The 22,357-nt window shown below is 37.7% G+C and overlaps 1 protein-coding gene across 8 annotated transcripts in view; it reads left to right on the top strand.

Moving 5' to 3' along the window:
* The window catches only part of LOC133542392 (DNA (cytosine-5)-methyltransferase 3A-like), a 97,121-nt gene that overhangs the window by 32,758 nt on the left and 42,006 nt on the right, over positions 1-22,357 (top strand). For 4 of the 8 annotated variants that reach the window (XM_061886455.1, XM_061886454.1, XM_061886452.1 and 1 more), the window contains 4 exons: positions 6,321-6,428; positions 12,446-12,563; positions 17,190-17,227; positions 17,354-17,470. In XM_061886455.1, the coding sequence (XP_061742439.1) occupies positions 6,321-6,428; positions 12,446-12,563; positions 17,190-17,227; positions 17,354-17,470 (381 nt within the window). Of the gene's footprint in view, positions 1-3,695; positions 3,800-6,320; positions 6,429-11,331; positions 11,410-12,445; positions 12,564-17,189; positions 17,228-17,353; positions 17,471-22,357 lie in introns of those variants that run through there. The other 4 variants (XM_061886459.1, XM_061886458.1, XM_061886453.1 and 1 more) reach the window with 3 other exon arrangements.

Below are 22,357 nucleotides of genomic sequence, written 5' to 3'. Positions count from 1 at the left end.
GATAATGTGGTCAAAACATTAAAAAAATGTGTGTTTTACCACAAGGATACGGTTTTTCAATTATGGTATTAGCCTGGAGGGAATCTGGAAGTGTATTGTGAGATGATAGCCTCTGTGATACTTAAGTGTTTGCTTCTAGTTTGACTGTGACTGTAAGTTCATCATACGGTAATTTTAAAATAATTGGATTTGCGTTTTTTTTCCCTATTAAATGCTTTGATGAAAAAAAGCAAAGCAAAGCGAAGGAAACAGAGAGCGCAGGAAAAGGGCCAGAAAGGAAAATGGAGTGAACAAGTGAGGTGGATGTGGAAAGAGAAAGAAAGAGGACAGGCTGTCTGATGCTGATGGGATCCTCTTCTTCCCGCCTGGCTCGCAGTCTGGTCGCTTAGCAACTGCAGCAGCCCAAAATAACCTGCCACAAGTCAGAAATAGACCAACGATATAAGAACAGATTGGCCGGTCTGTGTGCCTGACACCTGCTCAAACAGACACGCTGGCTTCTTAATCCGTTTTTTTTAACAGTTCAACTGTGTCCCTTTGTATTTGTCACACTTCCAATAGCCCTTCCTCGTGTATGGCTGACTGGCTTGTGGACAGCAAAACCAGGCAGACAAGTGCAGGGCCGTCACCTTGTGCGAGCTGTTTGCTGTACCCAATGATCAACCGGGAAACGTTTAGTCAGCATGGCCACCGTCTCTGTCGGAGACAGTTGCTAAGCAGTTTCTGCACCTTAGCAACCACTCCACTGTCACTGCAACACGGAGTCCACTCAAGGAAGGAGGAAAAGGGATCAAGGCATTAATGGAAAACATAAGGATGGCACTGCACACGAGAGAAAATGTAATTATGAAGTCCATGCCAACACTGACTGAAATCACCATAAATTGGTCAGACTAACATAGTCGTGGCTTGGAAATGTACTTCATCTTGCATCAGCATGGATGGATTGTCTTGAAATCACATCAAGCTTTCAGTGAATGTTCCGTCACTGCGGCAAAACCTTAAATACCGTGTTCCCTTGTCTACCAAACGGGTTAAGTTTCAGCCTCCAGCCCCGTACAGTAGATGTAATCCACCAAGTAGCTACCTTATTAGGGATGTGCCGATTTTTGTGAAAAGTATATCAATTAATGCCATTGCTGGTTAATGCCTTTTCAATACCGATCGCAAATGTCGATCCTTTTTAGATGACACGTGGCCACCAGCTAATTATGTTTCTCCATACACAGAGTGGAGAGACTCCTCTAAACTAATAATAATCTAATAATTACCCCCGTTATGGCAAATAAACAGCATTTCTTAATATGTCGAGCATCATTATCAAGTATTATTATAACTGCAGGTCAAGGGTAAAAATGTTACACACAGAGAGAAAGCCAGGAGCTAAACTAAGCTAGCTTGAAACAACATATATAACGAATACGTGCATAAAGTTTAAGAAGTGTAGATGGAACCACTCTGCAGCAGAAACTAAGCAGCTATTAACAGGACATTACAAGGAGATTTATAAGAGTCATATAACCACAACTGTTTTTTTGTCGGTGTTGGTATCGGCCTATTTATATTGATTGGAATCGGCAGTATAAAACCTTGATCGTTTATATATATATATATGTGTGTATGTATATATATGTATATATATATATGTATGTATGTATATATATGTATATATATATATATATATATATATATATATATATATATATATATATATAGTGTTAGATGTAAATATAAATGGAATACAATGATTTGCGAATCCTTTTCAACCCATATTCAATTTAATGCACTACAAAGACAAGATATTTGTTGTTCAAACTCTTAAACTTTATTTTTTTTTGCAAATAATAATGAACTTACAATTTCATGGCTGCAACACGCGCCAAAGTAGTTGGGAAAGGGCATGTTCACCACTGTGTCACATCACCTTTTCTTTTAACAACACTCAATAAACGTTTGGGAACTAAGGAAACTAATTGTTGAAGCTTTGAAAGTGGAATTCTTTCCCATTCTTGTTGTATGTAGAGCTTCAGTTGTTCAACAGTCCGGGGTCTCCGCTGTTGTATTTTTCCCTTCATAATGCGCCACACATTTTCGAGGGGAGACTGCAGGCGGGCCAGGAAAGTACCCACACTCTTTTTTTATGTAACACGTGCTGAATGTGGTTTGGCATTGTCTTGCTGAAATAAGCAGGGGCGCCCATCAAAAAGACGGTGCTTATATGGCAGCATATGTTGTTCCAAAACCTGTATGTACCTTTCAGCATTAATGGTGCCTTCACAGATGTGTAAGTTACCCATGCCTTGGGGACTAATGCACCCCCATACCATCACAGACGCTGGCTTTTGAACTTTGCGTCGATAACAGTCTGGATGGTTTGCTTCCCCTTTGGTCCGGATGACACAACGTCGAATATTTCCAAAAACATTTTGAAATGTGGACTCGTCAGACCACAGAACACTTTTCCACTTTGCATCAGTCCATCTTAGCCGGCAGCGTTTCTGGATGTTGTTGATAAATGGCTTTCGCTGTGCATAGTAGAGCTTCAACTTGCACTTAAGGATGTAGCAACGAACTGTATTTAGTGACTGGTTTTCTGAAGTGTTCCTGAGCCCATGTGGTGATATCCTTTAGAGATTAATGTCTGTTTTTGATACAGTGCCTTCTGAGAGGTTGAAGGTCACAGTCATACAATGTTGGTTTTACGGCCATGCCGCTTACATTGAGTGATTTCTCCTGCTTCTCTCAACCTTTTGATGATATTATGGACCGTAAATGTTGAAATCCCTAAATTTCTTGCAATTTCACTTTGAGTAACGTTGTTCTTAAATTGTTTGACTGTTAGCTCACGCAGTTGCGGACAAAGGGGTGTACCTCGCCCCATCCTTTCTTGTGAAAGACTGAGCATTTTTTGTGAAGCTGTTTTTATACCCAATCATGGCACCCACCTGTTCCCAATTAGCCTGCACACCTGTGGGATGTTCCAAATAAGGGTTTGATGAGCATTCCTCAACTTTATCATTATTGATTGCCTCTTTTCCCAATTTTTTTTGTCACGTGTTGCTAGCATCAAATTCTAAAGTTACTGATTATTTGGGAAAAAAAAAAAAAAAGTTAATCAGTTTGAACATCAAATATGTTGTCTTTGTAGCATATTCAATTGAATATGGGTTGAAAATGATTTGCAAATCATTGTATTCCGTTTATATTTACATTTAACACAATTTCCCAACTCATATGGAAACGGAGTTTGTATATATATTAGAGGTGGGCAAATTAATGCGTTAATTACGAGTTAACTCATCAATCTATTAACGCTGACAATTATTTTATCGCGCATTTGCATATGTTGTTTACATGCTTTTATTTTGTTAACGCCTTTTCTTATAAAGATGGCGGCGCCCAGACGGGCTTCGGCGTGGAGGGGCTCTTGGTAAAGATGAAACATTTGGCAAAATACCGGACAATTCTGCAAATTTCATGGCTGGCTCACTCCGGGATCACTTACGACCGCCAGACAATTATGAATGTGGATAGATCGGGCCGTTTTGGACTGAATGACGCGTGCTTGCTAGACCGGCTAACTAGCATGGGAATACTTTGCCGGCTACATCCAGCGGCCTGTGAAGCAGCGGACTATATGTGTTGTCTGTCTATTTATGAATAATGCAGACGAGGAGTGTTGGCTGAGTTCTTAACGTTTGCTTTCAGAGCGTGCATATCACAACATACAAGATGCCGTCATGGCGACACAACCCATACCGGGCTACCGTGCATGCTCGTCACTCCTGTTGCATGCTGGGTAGGGTGGTTCTTTTTTCCCTGGCTCATAACATCACAATATAGTACCATGTATATGATGCATTCAGTTTATCAAAGCACCAAGCAAACAATCGGAAAATTCCCATCATATCAATTCCTAGATATGGTCGTAATTATTTTAAGTGCACTACGCAGAATAAACACAACATTATTAATATTGCTACTACGGATAATTTGATCAAAAATTCCCTAAAACAGCCCACTACCTATAATATAGGTTTTTTAAACATAAGATCCCTGATAAAAAAAATGTTTCTGCTGTTACCTCAGAAATTGCCTGTTCGGATGTTATGATTGTGGCTCAGAGATTTGTATGTAGATTATATTTATTTTCCATAACAAACAGGATAACTTAAATACCCTGGCAGTAGAAATAAGCTTAAATGTTTGTATTTACATTTTTTGAGTTGATTTTCATAAAATATGCTATTTAACTGCTACTGTTTAACAAGTACTGATTTAAATTTTGTTTGCACAACAAATGTTTTGGCGCTTTTGTTCATGTGGGAGAATATTCCAATAAAGGTGCACTATACACTACTTTTGAATTCATTATTGGGCTTTGCGTATACAATGCAGTTAATCGCGATTAATCGGAGAAAAAGTGTGATTAACTTCGATTAAAATGTTTAATCGTTGCCCAGCCCTAATATATATATATATACATATATACATATATATATATATATATATATATATATATATATATATATATATATATATATATATATATATATATATATATATGTATATGTATGTATATATATACATATATGTATATGTATGTATATATATACATATATGTATGTATATATATACATATATATCGGTATGTGTATGTACGTGTATATACTGTATATGTATGTGTATATATGTATGTGTATATACTGTATATATATATGTATATCATGTATGATCGTTGTATAAAATATATACATACATAATCATTTATATGTATGTATGTATGTATATACTGTATACTGTATACATACATACATAAATATATATATTGTATGATTATACTGTATACATATACAATATACATATATATGTGTGTATATATATATATATATATATATATATATATATATATATATATAATTATTATTATTAACCTTTCATACACTTTTGAAACACTTTCGGCACTCTTAAACAAATCTTAGCATACCACATGTTATACACAGTATATTCACCAGCGAATGATAATGATGGTGATGATAAATCAGCTCTGCTGTACTAGTGACGATGAAGGCGAAGGCGCCGCTTCTTCAGGTGTAAGTGGTGTCTTGCTGCGAGTGAGGAATATAGTTATGGAGATTGTTGTTAAAAGACACTGCTGATGTTATCCTTATAGTCTGTTCTCCCTTCTTTATGTGACAAATAAGAGGGAGGGAACGCTGTACCGTTGAATGCACACAGTGCTCGTTTTGCAATGGAATGGCCCAAATGTAAATGGACTGTAACGTAAATAGTAAAAATCAATGTCTTGATCTATCACTGCTGCTACATTATAAGACAGATTACTAGCTTTTATATTCCATCCATCTGTTTTCTATACCGCCTATCCATTAAGGTGTGCTGGAGCCTATCCCAGCTGACCTTAGGAAAGAGGCAGTTTACACTCTTAACTGGTTGCCGGCCGATGTCAGGGCACATATAGACAGACAACCATTCACACTTAGGGACCATTTTGAATCTCCACTACTATTAGTAGGACTGTGTATTTTTTAAGGACTTCACAATACGATACATTAAGCGATACTTGAGTCATGATTTAATACAGTTATTGTGATATAGCGATGTATTGCGATATTCTACATCGTTCACTGCATAACTGTCAAAATTAGCATTTCAAAATATGGGAAATTTCCCGTGAAAATAGTTTTAAAAAATTGGATTTTCATCACAAATTGCCATATGTTTATATATATATATAAATAATATGAATAATAATAAAATGAGCTCTTAGCTGAGTCACGAACCACTGCGCCATCTTCTCTTGACACGCAATAAATTGTTAGCGTACTTAATATGATCTAATAATATGAAATGAAATATGTGCCATAAGGAACTGGTGTCCCGATCTGATATCGATATTAGAAAACAAGTATAAGATGATATCAGCTTGTTTCTAAAAGCTCTGATACAAGCAGGGTTTTTACTTGTGCAAAGCTGGACTGACTATTAACATCTGAATATCTTCCAATAAGCACGCAAGGTATATCTGTTCTCGTATTTTAGTTAAGTCATTTTCAAAAGGTAGACATGGTAGGCCATCGGCTACTAGGACCAAGCAGCTTCTCAGCAGCTTGGCACAGAATAGCAAACCAGACATACAAAAAAAGTGTCGCCTAATTGAACAAGAGTTAATGATGAGAGACAAAGAGAGAGTGAGAGTGAGAAGGTAAAACAGCCGCAAAATTCCTCTTTTAGGCAACTTCCTTTGTCATGACTGCATGGTATTAAATGTGGGTTTAACTTGGCCTTTTTGTATTGGCCAGAGTGAAGATGTGGCAGAACAGGATAGTCCTGAGGAGGTAATGCTGGGGACCCCCCCGAACAAGCGGAGAGTGGGCCGTCCGAGCAGGAAACGCAAACAGTTCCTTCCTGTGAGTACACCAATGTTAATGTTTTTCTGAGCTTTCTACAAGACTGCATTGTCTCAAACAGCAGCTCCATATTACAATATTTACCAGTTTTGTGAGCGTTCTGGGTGAAATGTTGGTTTTTGAATTACATTTAAGTAGTGTACATGGAAGCTGTTGCTCCATATCTTCCTGAGAGCCACCATCTTCTGCAGTGACCATTTGTGTTTAATGTGATATAGCATTTCTACTACAAAATGTGTAAATCCTGACAAAAATATCCTTTTTTTATGAAATGTCAAGGCATCCTGATAGCTTTGTCTACAGTGTATTTTTCTGTCTGGTTCTGCAAATGCAGTGGTACCTCAACTTGCGAGTCCGATTTGATCCCTGTTTGAGCGAGTGACTCAAAACACCAGTACGGTAGTCCTGTAATTATCACTTTTAATTTGTTCTGTACATGACCATGATTAATGAACTTCCGCTTAGTATGTTCATAGCGAGAGCAGTGATTTTCAAAATGTGGTACTAGTGGCACACAGATACAATCGAGTGTTACGCCAAAGAGGTCTGTAAATATGTACTGTGTATGCAATAATATCGTTGATGTTTGTGCATTGTGTGTAATGTTACAGTGGCCAAAAATATTGAATATACTTATTAAATAAAACTTCTGCCTTGTTTTTAATGAATGCTTAGGCCTACTAAGCTACTGTATGTTAATGTTGGTCTGAAGTGGTACTTGTTAAAAAAAAGCTTGAGAACCACTGAGCTAGAGCATAAAAAACTGTTTACGACCTTTTAAATATAAATATATTATTGTTATTAACTACAACACCCTTAAGTCATGTTACACTCTTTTAAACCAATATAGTAGTGCTGCCTGAGGCTGAGCCAATCAGTAGCCATGATACTGAAATTGTGATCTGATTGGTTTGGTCCCATCTAGTAGCCAATACTACTGTAGTATTGATAGAAGGACGACTATATATCTCAAAGCAGCCCTGCCCAGTAAAATTGTTTAATAACAATTGAAGATAACATTGGCTTTGGCCTTTTTTTACCTTTGAATGGTCGTTGTGAGATACCCAGTTACTTTGCAGAGGACTTTTAATGGACCAGCAACTTTATGTAGAACTCAGATGCACTCTGGTGGGGTTGCTGGTACACTTTGGTCCTGGCACTATAAATACCACCTGACCACTCCAACCTGACTACTCAGAGAGCTGGAAATTAGTCTTTGATAGTTTCTCCAAAGCCATTCGGTTTTACCGTGTTAATGTGTGTGTTTGTGTGTGTGCGTGGGTCTGTTAGCATTTGTGATGCAGCTGATCAAACATGGTCACTCAAAGACCATCAAGTGAGTCCACATGTGTGCACAAAGTGCATTCATGTGTGAGGGGGTCCGGGTTTGCTCATGTTCCGATGACTGACCAGGTGGGCCGGCTTTGTGTGGGTTTAACACACACACACACACACACCCACATGCACGCACGCACGCACGCACACACACACACACATTCAATGGCTACACTTAATTACAAGAAATTTGTACTTCTCATGATAACTGATTACTCATCTCACTCATCTATGCTTAATCTATGCATATACATTGCATAGTATCAGGTACTGGTGCTTTTGTACGGACTTTGGAGAGGTGGGGGTTCCCCGTATTCTCACACACACACACACACACACACTCACACACACACACACGCACACACACACACACACACACACACACACACACACACACACACACACACACACACACAGAAATTCACGTGATAATCGAATCAATGATAGATCCACTTCACGGTTCCTTTCTTTCCTCACACAATATTCACTGTTCTTTTTTTACTTTAAAGGATGGATGTGGAACAAGCAGTGTTTTTTCTTTAATTGTTACACAATTACCAATGCATTCTTTACATAGAAAATAAAAACGTTTTGCACTAAAAACCGGCTCCTTAAAATTTTAACATACAATTTACAGTGTTTTTTGCAGCATATTGCTGTAAATGGAAAAGTATTAACACTGTTTATTACAGTAAAATTCTGGCAACTGAGCTGCCAGTTTTTTACTGTGAAATCTACGAATGTTGTTTTTACAGTGTATCAGTGTAAATGGAAAAACAGCACCACTTTTTACTACACTACATTACACTACACATTTTTTGTAGTGTACAATTCAATGGTTGACTTGCTTTGACATCCTATGTGATTAATATTAATATAATATTTATTATCTTTTTTTATTTCAATTAAATAAATGTAAGGAATGTATGATATAATATTTGTGGCATTATTAGATAATATTAAGGTTTAAAAAAATATATTTTTCTGTCAAATTAGAGATGGATAGAAAGATAATGTACTGTTTTGGTGCCTATTATTCCCAGGCTTTGACTCTCATTACCTTTTTGTTTTGCATGTTTAATATAATCATTTTAATATATCTTCTTAAGGGACACCGCTAGGCTAGAAATCACCTCAACAGTATGGCAGTTTTTTGGATTTTTTAAAACGGAACATAGTCAGACATATGTGTCCCTCCTTAGCTGCACTCACCCAAGCACAGCCGTAATTTCCTGGCACTAAACCTGCAAAAAATTGTTCTTGTTAGGTTTCTCTATGTTTACATTTCAACATTTTGCACTATTTTGATGCACTTTATTAAGCATTTGCTACATACCGGTACTCATTTTTTGCACCTTGATTCCAAGAGGTTATTTTTGTAGTGTATAATATGATTTAAACATTTTGTTTACATTGATTTTTTTTGTTTTTGATAGTTGTGTTGACATCTTCTTTCCTTTCTGCCTGGATAGCGGAGGGGATTATTATCAGAGGAAGGTTACATTGTGAATAAAAATGTTTTCATTTATTATTTTTTTCTCCTGGTTCTTATTTTCGATAGGTCATTAAAATATCAATATTTTTTTATATCCACCGATATAAAAAACTTACTGGTATATTGTGATACAGTTTTAGGCCGTATCACACTGCTCTACGGATGCCTTTCCATGTCATGGATTTCAGTTGAGTTAAAATGCAAATTTCACCCCAAATTCACACTTCAGGCTTTCAGTCAACGTGTTTGCTGGATTAGCTGTCAACACACTGTCAGTATACAAGAAGGGATTCAAGTCAAGTCTATCACCGATTGTGGGCTTGTTTTGCTCACATTTTTCTGTGTCAAAAGGTTATCTTTACAGTAATCACATAACAGTTGCAAAGTCATATCTTCCTTGGTCTCGGTTTAAATCTAACTGAAACTCAATGCAGAATTTGCATGTTATTCCAGTGCTTGCATAAATTATTTACATGGACTGTGAGTTCCTTCCATAACTCAAAGATATGCATGTTAGGCTAAAGTAATTAGCGGACTTTTATTCAGAGCTATTCAGTTGGTGAAACGTGGCCCAAATCTGGCTTGAATGACAACAGACCGCCCCTGCGCGTTTAGTTTAAAAACTTGGAAGTGACTTAAGCTGAATCCTTCCTACCTCTTTATCTTATCTTGTAATTCTCATGGGCAAAACTAAGTGGTACAAAATACACCTATCATATCACAAATATTAGACACTAGACAGATAATAAGCTGTAAAATGCAAATGTCAGTTTTCAGAAGTTACAGCATGTGAATTAGTTCTGTTAGTTGGTTGTCAAGACGAGCGCATTTAAAATAAAAAAAACAACATTCTAAATATCGTTAGTGTTAATTTTAAAAATAGAAGTATAATCATTCAAGAAATGTAGTAAATTGTAGTAAAGTCCATTTGCTGCTCGTCTCATGACAACGTACTTTACTTGTCACTACCATGTTTGCTAGCTCACATCCTCCACTGTTGTTATTTCTTATACAAAGTAGCTTATAGTTCATACTTAATCGGTCAGTAGACTTGCGATGGAAGTGCTAAAAACTACAACAAAGATGGCAGGGAGAAGGCACTGTCATCTTAAAGAAACGGTCAGAAAGGAGCCTGGAAACCATCTGTAAAACATAATCTGTGCAAAATTTTGACCAAAGTACCACCATTACATGTTACCACAAGGAAGTGTTTCAAATGTAGAAAAAAAATCATAATATGACTTCTTAAATGTGTACACCAAGTAGCCTTCCTAACACAACTCTGGTCAGGGATCAAACCAGGTATTGACAGAAAAAAAGCTGTTATACCACAGTAAAACAGGACCGAGTGTGTCCCTTAAGGCTTAATATGGGAAGAGAGTTCTATTTTTCCAGGTATGGTTGACAACATCACTTAAGAATGTGCCTGCCTTGAGCCCAAATTCCTCTGGGATTGGTTTCAGCTCACCTGTGACCCTGAACAGAATAATTGCTAAAAATAAATGAGAAAATGAATAAATGTACCTGAGGAATTGCAAATATTTACCTATATACCTATTTAAATGACAAATAACGTATTTTGGTCAACGTGGCCAAAAGAGAAAGCTTTAGTGATGTGTTTGCTTACGTGTATTGCAAACAAGTGAAAGAAAAACAAATGCAAAATATTTTCATAATGCTAAAGTCAGGTATGACAACATTTTGTAGGGCTGCTTGTTTTATGATGCTTTATTGTGTTTGCTGCTACATTAAGTGTAATATCTATAAAGAGGAACAGCCACTAAGGAAATTAAATTAATCACACGGAACACTGTGTGTTTGTGTGTTCTGCTCTTAATTGTGACACGCACTAGTGCCATTCTGGCATCTACTTTATTTGGGAGGACATATTTATAGTGACTGTTAAAGCTGCATCAAGCAATCAAACTACTTACATGAATGTAAACTAGGAAGCGTGTGGACAAATGCAACACTTGAATCAAATAAACCCGCTACAGCCGTTAAGGCTGGAGACCGTTGGATAAAATATAAATAAAAAAGAAACACATCTAAATATTTTTTCAGGAATTGAGGAAACCTGGGCCGCCATGCACTTACATTTCACAGACGACCGCAGTGGAAAGTCCTTGTTCCTCTGTTTCGACTGAATGAGTAAGTAGTGAGTTGTTTGCTACAATTTAGCTTAGAAATTGCTTAATGCAGCTTTAAAGTCATCTCGGGGTTAAAACCATAATGAGCTGTGTGCTTACGACAAAGGCACTCAATTCAATTGTACTTTTTGTAAACATATGGCAACACATTTTATCGTAACATAATGATGGATGGAAATCCTTTTATTAATATCTGTGTATTTGATTCATTTGAGCTAAGTTATTAATAAAGTCACAGGATGTTGCGTAGCTTGCGGCTTAATTAGAACCTACGTTTAATTTGTTAAGTTTCAATGTGTTGCTGTGTTGTCTTCATATTTTTTTAAATTGCTTTTATTCACTGTTGTGTTACTAAATTTATAAGTGTGTTAACATTTGCACCTTTTTTGGGGTAAAAAAGAGTATTTTATAATATTTTTGTTCAATAATGTTGTTCAATGTAATCAAACACAATGGGGTTGATACATTTTGCTTACATATGGTATGTTTTGGACGCTATTGTACACAAAGTCTGTATTTAGAGTAATGTCTTATAGAGTGAGCTTTAATGTTTTTTTTTGTTTTCTTTCACATGCTCATTAGCCTTTTTTAATTTGTTAGCATTTGTCACACTAACAATATTTCTATTACCAACTCCCTTCCACACACAGGTAGTTGGGAAAGCTCACAGAGATACCGTTTGAATAATTAATGCTGGTGCAAATGGATAACACTGACAAATGTGTTTATTTCTGAGAATTTGAGTCCATTATAAATCATACTGTAGGTTGCAAATTGTTGTTTCCAGCTTAGTTGTTTTCCTATCTCACTAATGTGTTGTGTTAATGGAAGTGCAGGCATTTATTACATTGATTACAAGCAGACACACGCTGCTATCCATGTGTCCTTCTGCTTTGTAAATACTGTAGAACAGACTAAGTGTGTGAATATTTCTATGGCTGTACTATATGCATATATCTATGTAGAGGTAGGATGTGTTTTGCTTTGTCTTGACCAGCAGCACATTTCTCACTTAGATTCCTCCATCTGTTTCCCAGGAGATGGCAGCCTCTGATACCTGTGCCCCGCCGACACTGTTTGAGGATCTGCAGCCACTCCCTTCCCCTTGCAAGAAACGTGGTCGTCGGAAATTAGAGCAAAACGAGAAGAACACGGGTATAGTTTTTTAGTGCAAAATCATACTGTGTAAATCAGAGGTTTCCAAAGGCTTCAATTTGGCCCGTGAGACCGAATGAGTTCAATAATCAATATTACCGGGAGCAACACATCCATATGTTATATCAATATCCAGTGGTCCTTGTTGCTGCAATTTATTTGCCATCTGATGGCCAACAAAAGTAACTGCCATTAAGTATACTTTGTAGTGACTGAAGTACATCATTTACATGTTACAAACAACCTTCCATAGTCAAGCAGCAGACACAAAAAAAACAGTACAAAAGCTAAAAAAAAATTGTCACACATAACACAACCTGCTCATCAAACTTTGTGGATATTAGAAAAAACCAACTAACACAAAAAAATCAAAATGACACCCATTTAAATCCATTACAAGGGATAATGGGAAAAATGCAAAACACTCTTTCATCCATGTTTGCCACATTTTAGCTGCTTGATATTTCTGGTTAATTAAACCTTAAGTAGGATGTCATGGAAGTAAAAAAGGTAGAAGTAAAATGTTAACATACTCTTAATAACTAATTATAATATTTATGCATTTTTATTAATTATATTATTAATTATATTATAAAAGTATGTACTCATACATGTCTATAGGGCACACACACATATATATATATACATATATATATACATATATATATATATATATATATATATATATATATATATATATATATATATATATACACATGTGTGTGTGTATATATTTATATATATATATATATATATATGTATATATATATATATATACATATATATATATATATATGTATATATATATATATATATATATATACCTTGAGACCGGTATATATATATATATATATATGTATATATATATATGTATATATATATATATATATATATATATATATCTATATATATCTATGTGTGTGTGTGTATATATGTATATACACATATATACCGTATTTCCTTGAATTGCCGCAGGGCATATAGTATGCGCCTGCCTTGAATTACTGTTGGGTCGAACTCGCTTCCAAAAATAATTAGCGCATGCTTAGTATTACCGCCTGGTCAAATTCGTGACGTCACAAGTGACACTTCCCCTGTCATCATTTTCAAAATGGAGGAGGCTGATTTCAATACCGGTAATTTTGAATCGCATAAAGGGAAGAAGATTAAGAGCTATTCAGTAGGATTTAAGGTCCAAGCTTACATCACACTCAAATTTTTGCTACATACCTTCGGTAAGTGCCAGAGTGAGAAGAGGTTTTAAAATAATTAACGCATGCTTACTTTTACCGCACGCCTTTGGTAAGCGCAGGAGTGAGAAGAGGTTTTAAATTAATTAGCGCCCCGGCGGCAATTCAAGGAAGTACGGTATATATATATATATATATATATATATATATATATATATATATATATATATATATATATATATATATATACATGTATATGTTACTTTGCATACAGTCCGCTTTTGGCCCCCGGCCAAATTTTTTAAGCCCAATCAAAAAGTTTAGACAACTCTAGTGTAGATAGACACTGGAACCTTCAAAGTTGAACACAATCCATTGGGGGGGGGGACTAAGGGAGTAGTGTTTTGATTAACTTTTCAACATTGCCACATACGTGTACTGAGTCAGTATGTTGTGTCTTTATTGTAGTAGTCAGTGAAAGCGCACTCACACTCTGCAATTTGGGCAATGCTTACATCAATGTCCGGTTTGTTTGACTACTCTAGTGTTATCAATCAATCAATCAAAATGTTTTTGTATAGCCCCTAATAACAAGAGTCTCAAAGGTCTTTACATATTCACAAAAATATCCCCTGATCTATACCAACATCTAGCCAAGGAAAAACTTAAAAGAAGAAACCTTGAGAAAGTGCAGTACCATATGTGTAGGAACCCCCCTTCCAGAGCTATTGGCTGCAAAACATGTTGAGTGGGTATAATTATTGAATTGTTACATTAATAGATAACATGGGAGCCCAGTCCATCATGTGCAAAACAGCTGGTCTAAAAAGGATCAATCTACAGTAAACGCTAGAGTCTATAAATGGGTTTTAAGGCTGGAGTTGAAGCAGTGTTAAAGCTCTAATGTGTACAACGTTTTTTTGTATGATGTGATTCCTCTTCCTGATCATTTCTAATGACAACTGCCACGTTGCACAATAGAACTAAATAGACTTAAAATAATTCACAAATGCTACGATGAGGTGACGACTTGTCCAGGGTGTACCCTGCCTACCGCCTGAATGCAACTGAGATAGGCACCAGCGACCCCCCGGAACCCCAAAAGGGACAAGCGGTAGAAAATGGATGGATGGATGGATAATTCACAAATGTTAGTAGGTTGGAATAACATTGAGTTGTCTAACTTGGTTGAAATATGCCAATGTGGGTGTTTAACCTGCCCTGGATCCGCCCTGTTTTGCCACTGCGTCTGCAGATTGAGAGTCGAGGCTGCTCGTCAACTATCCAAAAGCCCGAGCTGTCAGCTTGATGTCTTAAAGGCCTACTGAAATTAAATGAATATTTTTCCTGAAAGGAATTAGTAGAGAACGTCTACGATAAAGTTCGCAACTTTTGGTCGCTAATAAAAAAGCCTTGCCTGTACCGGAAGTAGCAGACAATGTGCACTTGACGTCACCGGTGTGAGGGCTCCTCACATCCTCACATTGTTTATATTGTGAGCCACCAGCAGTAAGAGTAATTCGGACCGAGAAAGCGACGATTTCCCCATTAATTTGAGCGAGGATGAAAGATTCGTGGATAAGGAAAGTTAGAGTGAAGCACTGAAAAAAGAAAAAAAAGAAAAGGCGACGGCTCCTGACGGCGGCAGTGGGAGCGTTTCAGATGTAATTAGACACACTTACTAGAATAATTCTGGAATATCCCTTATCTGCTTAATGTGTTAATAGTATTTTAGTGAGATTATAAAGTCATACCTGAAAGTTGGATGGCTGAGGTGACCGCCAGTGTCTCTGAGAGAAGCCAAGATCACAGCTGCCTTTTGAGCTGCAGGATGAGATAGCGTAATCCACTCAAGTCTCCGGTTAGAGCCGACTTAATATCACAATTTTCCCATCCAAAAACTTGCTGGTTGACGTAGAGAAACATGTTCGCTTGACTGCTCTGTGTTAAAGCTTCACAACAAACAAAGGCAGCTGCAATCCACCGCTTTCCACCAACAGCATTCTTGTTTGACGTCTCCATTATTAATTGAACAAATTGCAAAAGATTCAGCAACACAGATGTCCAAAATACTGTCTAATTGCGCAATGTAAAGAGACGACTTTTAGCCATAAGTGGTGCTGGGCTAAAATGTCCCCTCCAACCAATAACGTCACAAACACGCGTCATCATTCCGCTACGTTTTCAGCAGGAAACTCCACGGGAAATTTAAAATTGTAATTTAGTAAACTAAACCGGCCGTATTGGCATGTGTTGCAATGTTAAGATTTCATCATTGGTATATAAACTATCAGATTGCGTGGTCGGTAGTAGTGGGTTTCAGTAGGCCTTTAAGGCGTTAGGGACAAGAGTGAGGTTTACCAGCATAGTCTCTCAAATATGCACCAGCTGGCATCGTTAGACTGTCTTCCCAAAAACTTACTTTAATACGGGTCATGGCACCGAAGTGGCCTACCTGGATCCACTTGCTTTAACACTGCCCGGGGACCGAACCAATGTCTGCGGATTGAGAGTCGAGAGTGCTCGCCAACAAGCCAAAAGCCTGAGCTGTCATCTCAGGCTTCAGGAAGTGAAGTTTACCAACGTTCTCTCGCACAGCTGCAACTTCTGACATTAATTACTGGTGGACTTTAATCTTACCGCTGTATGATAAAATGAAATAAAACCAGATTCCAAGCTACTTTAGATGATGTGTGACGCTGGGATAGTAAACACAGAATTGTGGAAAGGCGTCAACTTCATTCATTAGCACTTTTTAACATTCTTAACTGTAATATATGGAAGTGTAAAAATGGAATAATCGCTGTACACTTAAACATAACTATCCACTCCTCTGTAGAGGGAACATTATCACATGTGCCTGGGGGTCAAGTCTCTTCAGATTAACATGAAACAATTCACTTTATTAGTGATTAATATAGTGCAAAGCAGATGTGTGTGCTACTTTCCCTGATCAGTGGTTGTCATCACTTGTTTTTTTTTGCCTTTACTATGGCATCCCAGAAAAGTCACAAAATGTCACTTGTAATGACAGCTAAACGTCCAGATTTGGTATATTTTACTTTGAACTCCACATTGCACAACATTTACCTTTGGAGATTCCACTGTAATTCGAAGGTCATAATAGATAATCCTGTTAATTGCTTTGCACATTCATTGTTGGGAATACATTAATTTACTTTAACTGAAACGGAAATTGCTGTTAATTTGAAAATGTACTGATATTTGCTGACATAAATGTAATGATACCCTGTCATTTGAGTCACAGGAAACATGACTGCAACTCAAATAACTTCCTGAATCCACCCCTTGAAGGCATTTTGATTTAAATGTGGATTCTAAAGTTAATGTAATAAATGTCACCGTTTCAGATCCTTATTAAAACGTTCTTAAAATCACAACAAATGGCCCATTTCATGTTATTTTTCCTCTGTAGATGAACCAGACGACAGAAGTTGTGAGTCCCCCAAAGAGGTGAGAAAAGTAGTTTTTCTTCCATTTCTATATTTATTATTCCTCCACCATATATAAACTCCATATCTTATGAAAGGGTATATAGTCAGTGAAGAATTCATCAAGTCGTTGTTACTCTGTGTGCAGGGTGAGACGGGGAGGTTGCGTAGGAAACCGGTCCCCAGGGTGACTTTCCAGGCCGGAGATCCGTACTACATCAGCAGAAGACAAAAGGAAGAATGGCTCAGCCGCTGGAAGATGGAGGTGCGACAGAAAGCTAAATTGTGTCTGTGTGAGCTGGGATTATATATTTACATAAACTCTCTCCAAATAATAAAAAAAAGGAAACTACATGTGGTTACCAGAAACACTCCAAACTGGTCCATTATGTTGTCAAATCTCACGCAAACCTAAAGGAAGTTGCGGTTTACATTGTAGACAAATCCCATCGTACTTCCGGTCCCTTGATATAAACCAGGTGTGCAGCGCTTGTCTGCTTTGCAAAAACACAAAAATACTAAAGCATTGGTAGAGCACGTTTCAAAGACTGGTTAACCATGTCAATCTATTTTGCCTGGTATGAAAGAAACCAGCACTTGGTCTCAACCCAGAGAAGTTAGGAATGACTCAAAAGAGGAGCAGGGCGGGTTTTGGTAACCTCAACTTTCACTATTAAGATGACAAAGGGTTAAGTAATTATATGCTTTGAGTGGTTGACAAAAGTAAAAGTTTTAAGACTATGTGTTATCTTGTGTGGAGGATGTGTAATGATAATGTCGACGGGCTCAAAATGCTAACACGCCTCCTCACTGCGCCCCCTTATGTTGACTGAAACTTCTTCAGCCATATTTGTGGTTTAAGAAAGATGCTTCTTGCAAGATGCTGAACAATATTTTATTGTATGTATGTATGTTCAACTTTCGAGCAACAAAATAGCAACAGCGACTTGTAATAGCATCCGACCATATATGTGCAAGGAAGAAGGAACCGAGAGAAGAAACTTCAGAACAAAGGCTTGAAATTAACATATCTCAATGGTTCGTATTATGTCGGTCGCCCCATAATCTTATAAATGGTAAATGGGTTATACTTGTATAGTGCTTTTCTACCTCCAATGTACTCAAAGCGCTTTGACACTATTTCCACATTCACCCATTCACACACACATTCACACACTGATGGCGGGGGCTGCCATGCGAGGCCCTAAACACGACCCAACAGGAGCAAGGGTGAAGTGTCTTGCTCAGGGACACAATGGACGTGACGAGGTTGGTAGTAGGTGGGGATTGAACCAGGAACCCTAAGGTTGCTGGCACGGCCACTCTCCCAACTGCGCAACCGTCCCCTTCATCCTTAAATTTTACCCATTACGCAATATCCCGAAAAAAAGCTTCAAAGTGCCTGATTTCACGATCGGTATATCCACCCGTCCATTTTCCTGTGACGTCACTGCGTGATGCCAATAGAAACAAACATGGCGGATAGAACAGAAAGATATAGTGACATTAGCTCAGATTCAGATTCGGATTTCAGCGGCTTAAGCGATTCAACAGATTACGCATGTATTGAAACGGATGGTTCGAGTGTGGAGGCAGATAGCGAAAACGAAATTGAAGAAGAAACTGAAGCTATTGAGCCATATCACGACAGACGGCGGCAACAAGGACGAATTCGGCGATCGCCTTCTAACCAACGATTGCATCTTTTGACCACTGGTGCAACTTGAATCCGTGGATTAGTATGTTTTTGTTTGGCATTAAATGTGGGTGGAGGGAAAGGCTGGATGTAAATATAGATACAAATGAGGCATAATTATGCAATATGTACATACAGCTAGCCTAAATGGCATGTTAGCATCGATTAGCATGCCGTGACCATTGATATGTCTGATTAGCACACTTCACCTAAGTCAACTTGAATCCGTCCCTGATCTTGTTGTTATACCCTCCGACAACACACCGACGAGGCATAATGTCTCCAAGGTATGGAAAACAGTCGAAAAAACAGAAAATACCAGAGCTGATTTGACTTGGTGTGTGTAATGTGTTTGAGAAAATGGTGGATTGCTTCCTGTTGTGACGTCACGGGTGAAAGGTCAATGCTCCGACAGCAAACAATTGTAAGGCGTTTTAATCGCCAAATTCACCCTTTTGGAGTTTGGAAACCGGTTAAAAAAACATATGGTCTTTTTTCTGCAACATTAATGTATATATTGATGCTTACATAGGTCTGGTGATAATGTTCCCATGTAATAGTAGTATTTAGGAATATCTTTCCTTATAGTACCGTAGGTGGGTGGTCAGAAGACTAAGCTACAAGACGCAATACAAATTGAGCTAACATTGCCAAGGTATCATTCACACATTGCTATTCTACTGTGATTACTTACCGTTTCATTGTCTCCTCCATTGCCATAAATAGTAGACACCGACTGCGCCGTTTAAAGTAGCTTTTGGGAAAATCCATTTTAAGATTACCACAGGTTTGTGAAGCAGTAATGTTCAAAGTGGGTGGCATACGTGAAGAGATACTTCTTTCCAGTTTAAGGCACATTGCTGCAAAACAAAAAGGTGAGCCTGACTCTTCTTAGTTTTTCAGATGAGACTGAAAGTGTGTGTAGTGACCTGTATTGGTCGATACAACCAATAACAGAGCATTTTTGTTCCTCGGTCCGTACCTTGGGCATGTGGTCATGCGAACTACAAATACTCCTACGTAAAATAAAAATGACCGACTTATGTAGCTGTCTACAGGAAAACCTCTACCGTATATGGAGATATCCGCTGAGGTCACAACCGGGAAAAACATCGAAAATCGGCAAGTTCCAAAGGTCTAGTTTGGAAGAAGTATGAAGGATTTTCTTACAAATATCTCCGCATTGCCTCCAAGGTTTGACTTCAAATCTTCGGGATTTATGGAGATCCCAAATACACAAAAACAGGTACAAATAGGTCAGAAAAGTTGGTTTTGCGTAGTAGATAATTTGTCAATACCATTGAATGCTTTTGTGGACAGCATTAGTACACAACAGCATGTCACAATGACAATGAGGCATAATGATTGGTGAACTAGTGGAACAGATGCCAGCGAGTGTTTCTGTGCAATACTATTGTAAAAGCCTCACTCCCTGATGCCTTAAGATCTGTGCTGGACAATGAGTTGACCACCCAGAGCTTTTAATTCATTTGCTAGAGCTGCTAGAATAACTGTCAATCACTGGGGATGGATGGTCACCTTTTGCATGCAAAGGGAACTGGTGCACTACAAGTACGGATGGGAACTCCAATTCACCAATTACCGCAAATTTTGCGCAGCCTCACAACTATGTCAAATTCCCACAATTTTCTCGCACATTTTGGTCAAACATCAACATTTTCGCCAATCGAATTTTGTCCCAGCCGCATTCAAAAGCAACGCAACCGTCAAACTGATCAAATGTTCCCCTGCATCGCCCTCGTCTTCACTTCCATATATATTTTTACAGAGATTTATACGCTCTGGTTTAAATGTAACTTAGATATTGGGTTTCACTATGTAAAGCGCTTGGAGTCACTAGAGAAAAGCGCTATATAAATATAATTCACTTCACTTCACTTCATTTATTACTCACCATTCACTCATTTACCAACAAAAATCACTGCTATGTCGGTTAAGATATGTATTAAAAAAACTAAGCCAAAAGTTACACTTTATGATAAAAAAACATATTTAAATAAACTTTATTTGGTACAAACCCCGTTTCCATATAAGTTGAGAAATTTTGTTAGAGGTAAATAAAAACAGAATACAATGATTTGCAAATCTTTTTCAACCCATCTTCAATTGAATGCACTACAAAGACAATATATTTTTTTATTGCAAATAATAAATAACTTAGAATTTCATGGCTGCAACACGTGCCAAAGTAGTTGGGAAAGGGGCATGTTCACCACTGTTACATCACCTTTTCTTTTAACAACACTCAGTAAACGTTTGGGAACTAAGGAAACAAATTTTTGAATCTTTGAAAGTAGAATTCTTTCCCATTGTTGTTTTATTTAGAGCTTCAGTCGTTCAACAGTCCGGGGGTCTTTGCTGTCGTATTTTACGCTTCATAATGCGCCCCACATTTTCGATGGGAGACAGGTCTGGACTGCAGGCGGGCCAGAAAAGTACCCGCACTCTTTTTTTACAAAGCCACCCTGTTGTAACACGCGCTGAATGTGGCTGGGCATTGTCTTGCTGAAATAAGCAGGGGCGTCCATGAAAAAGACGGTGCTGAGCTGGCAGCATATGTTGTTCCAAAACCTGTATGTACCTTTCAGCATTAATGGTGCCTTCACAGATGTGTAAGTTACCCATTCCTGGGCACTAATGCACCCCCATACCGTCACAGATGCTGGCTTTTGAACTTTGCGTCGATAACAGTCTGGATGGTTCGCTTTCCCTTTGGTCCAGATGACACAATGTCGAATATTTCCAAAAACAATTTGAAATGTGTACTCGTCAGACCACAGAACACTTTTCCACTTTGCATCAGTCCATCTTAGAGGATTTCAGGCCCAGAGAAGCCAGCGGCGTTTCTGGAGGTTTTTGATAAATGGCTTTCGCTTTGCATAGTAGAACTTTAACTTGCATTTAATGATGTAGCGATGAACTGTATTTAGTGACAGTGATTTTCTGAAATGTTTTTGAGCCCATGTGATGATATCCTTTAGAGATTGAAGTCGGTTTTTGATACAGTGCCGTCTGAGGGATCGAAGGTCATTCAATGTTGATTTCCGGCCATGCCGCTTACGTGGAGTGAATTCTCCAGATTATCTAAACCTTTTGATGATATTATGGACCGTAGATGTTGAAATCCCTAAATTTCTTGCAATTGCACTTTTGAGAAACGTTATTCTTAAACTGTTTGACTATTTGCTCACGCAGTTGTGGACAAAGGGGTGTACCTCACCCCATCATTTCTTGTGAAAGACTGAGCATTTTTTGGGAAGCTGTTTTTATACCCAATCATGGCACCCACCTATTCCCAATTAGCCTGCACACCTGTGGGATGTTCCATTCCTAAACTTTATCAGTATTTATTGCCACCTTTCCCAACATCTTTGTCATGTGTTGCTGGCATCAAATTCTAAAGTTAATGATTAAAAAAAAAAAAAAAAAAAAAAA

This window comes from Nerophis ophidion, linkage group LG24 (assembly GCF_033978795.1).
Source record: "Nerophis ophidion isolate RoL-2023_Sa linkage group LG24, RoL_Noph_v1.0, whole genome shotgun sequence".
Taxonomy (NCBI): Eukaryota; Metazoa; Chordata; class Actinopteri; order Syngnathiformes; family Syngnathidae; genus Nerophis; species Nerophis ophidion.
The sequence above is the reverse complement of the archived record's forward strand: the minus strand, read 5'-3'. Positions and strand labels throughout refer to the sequence as shown.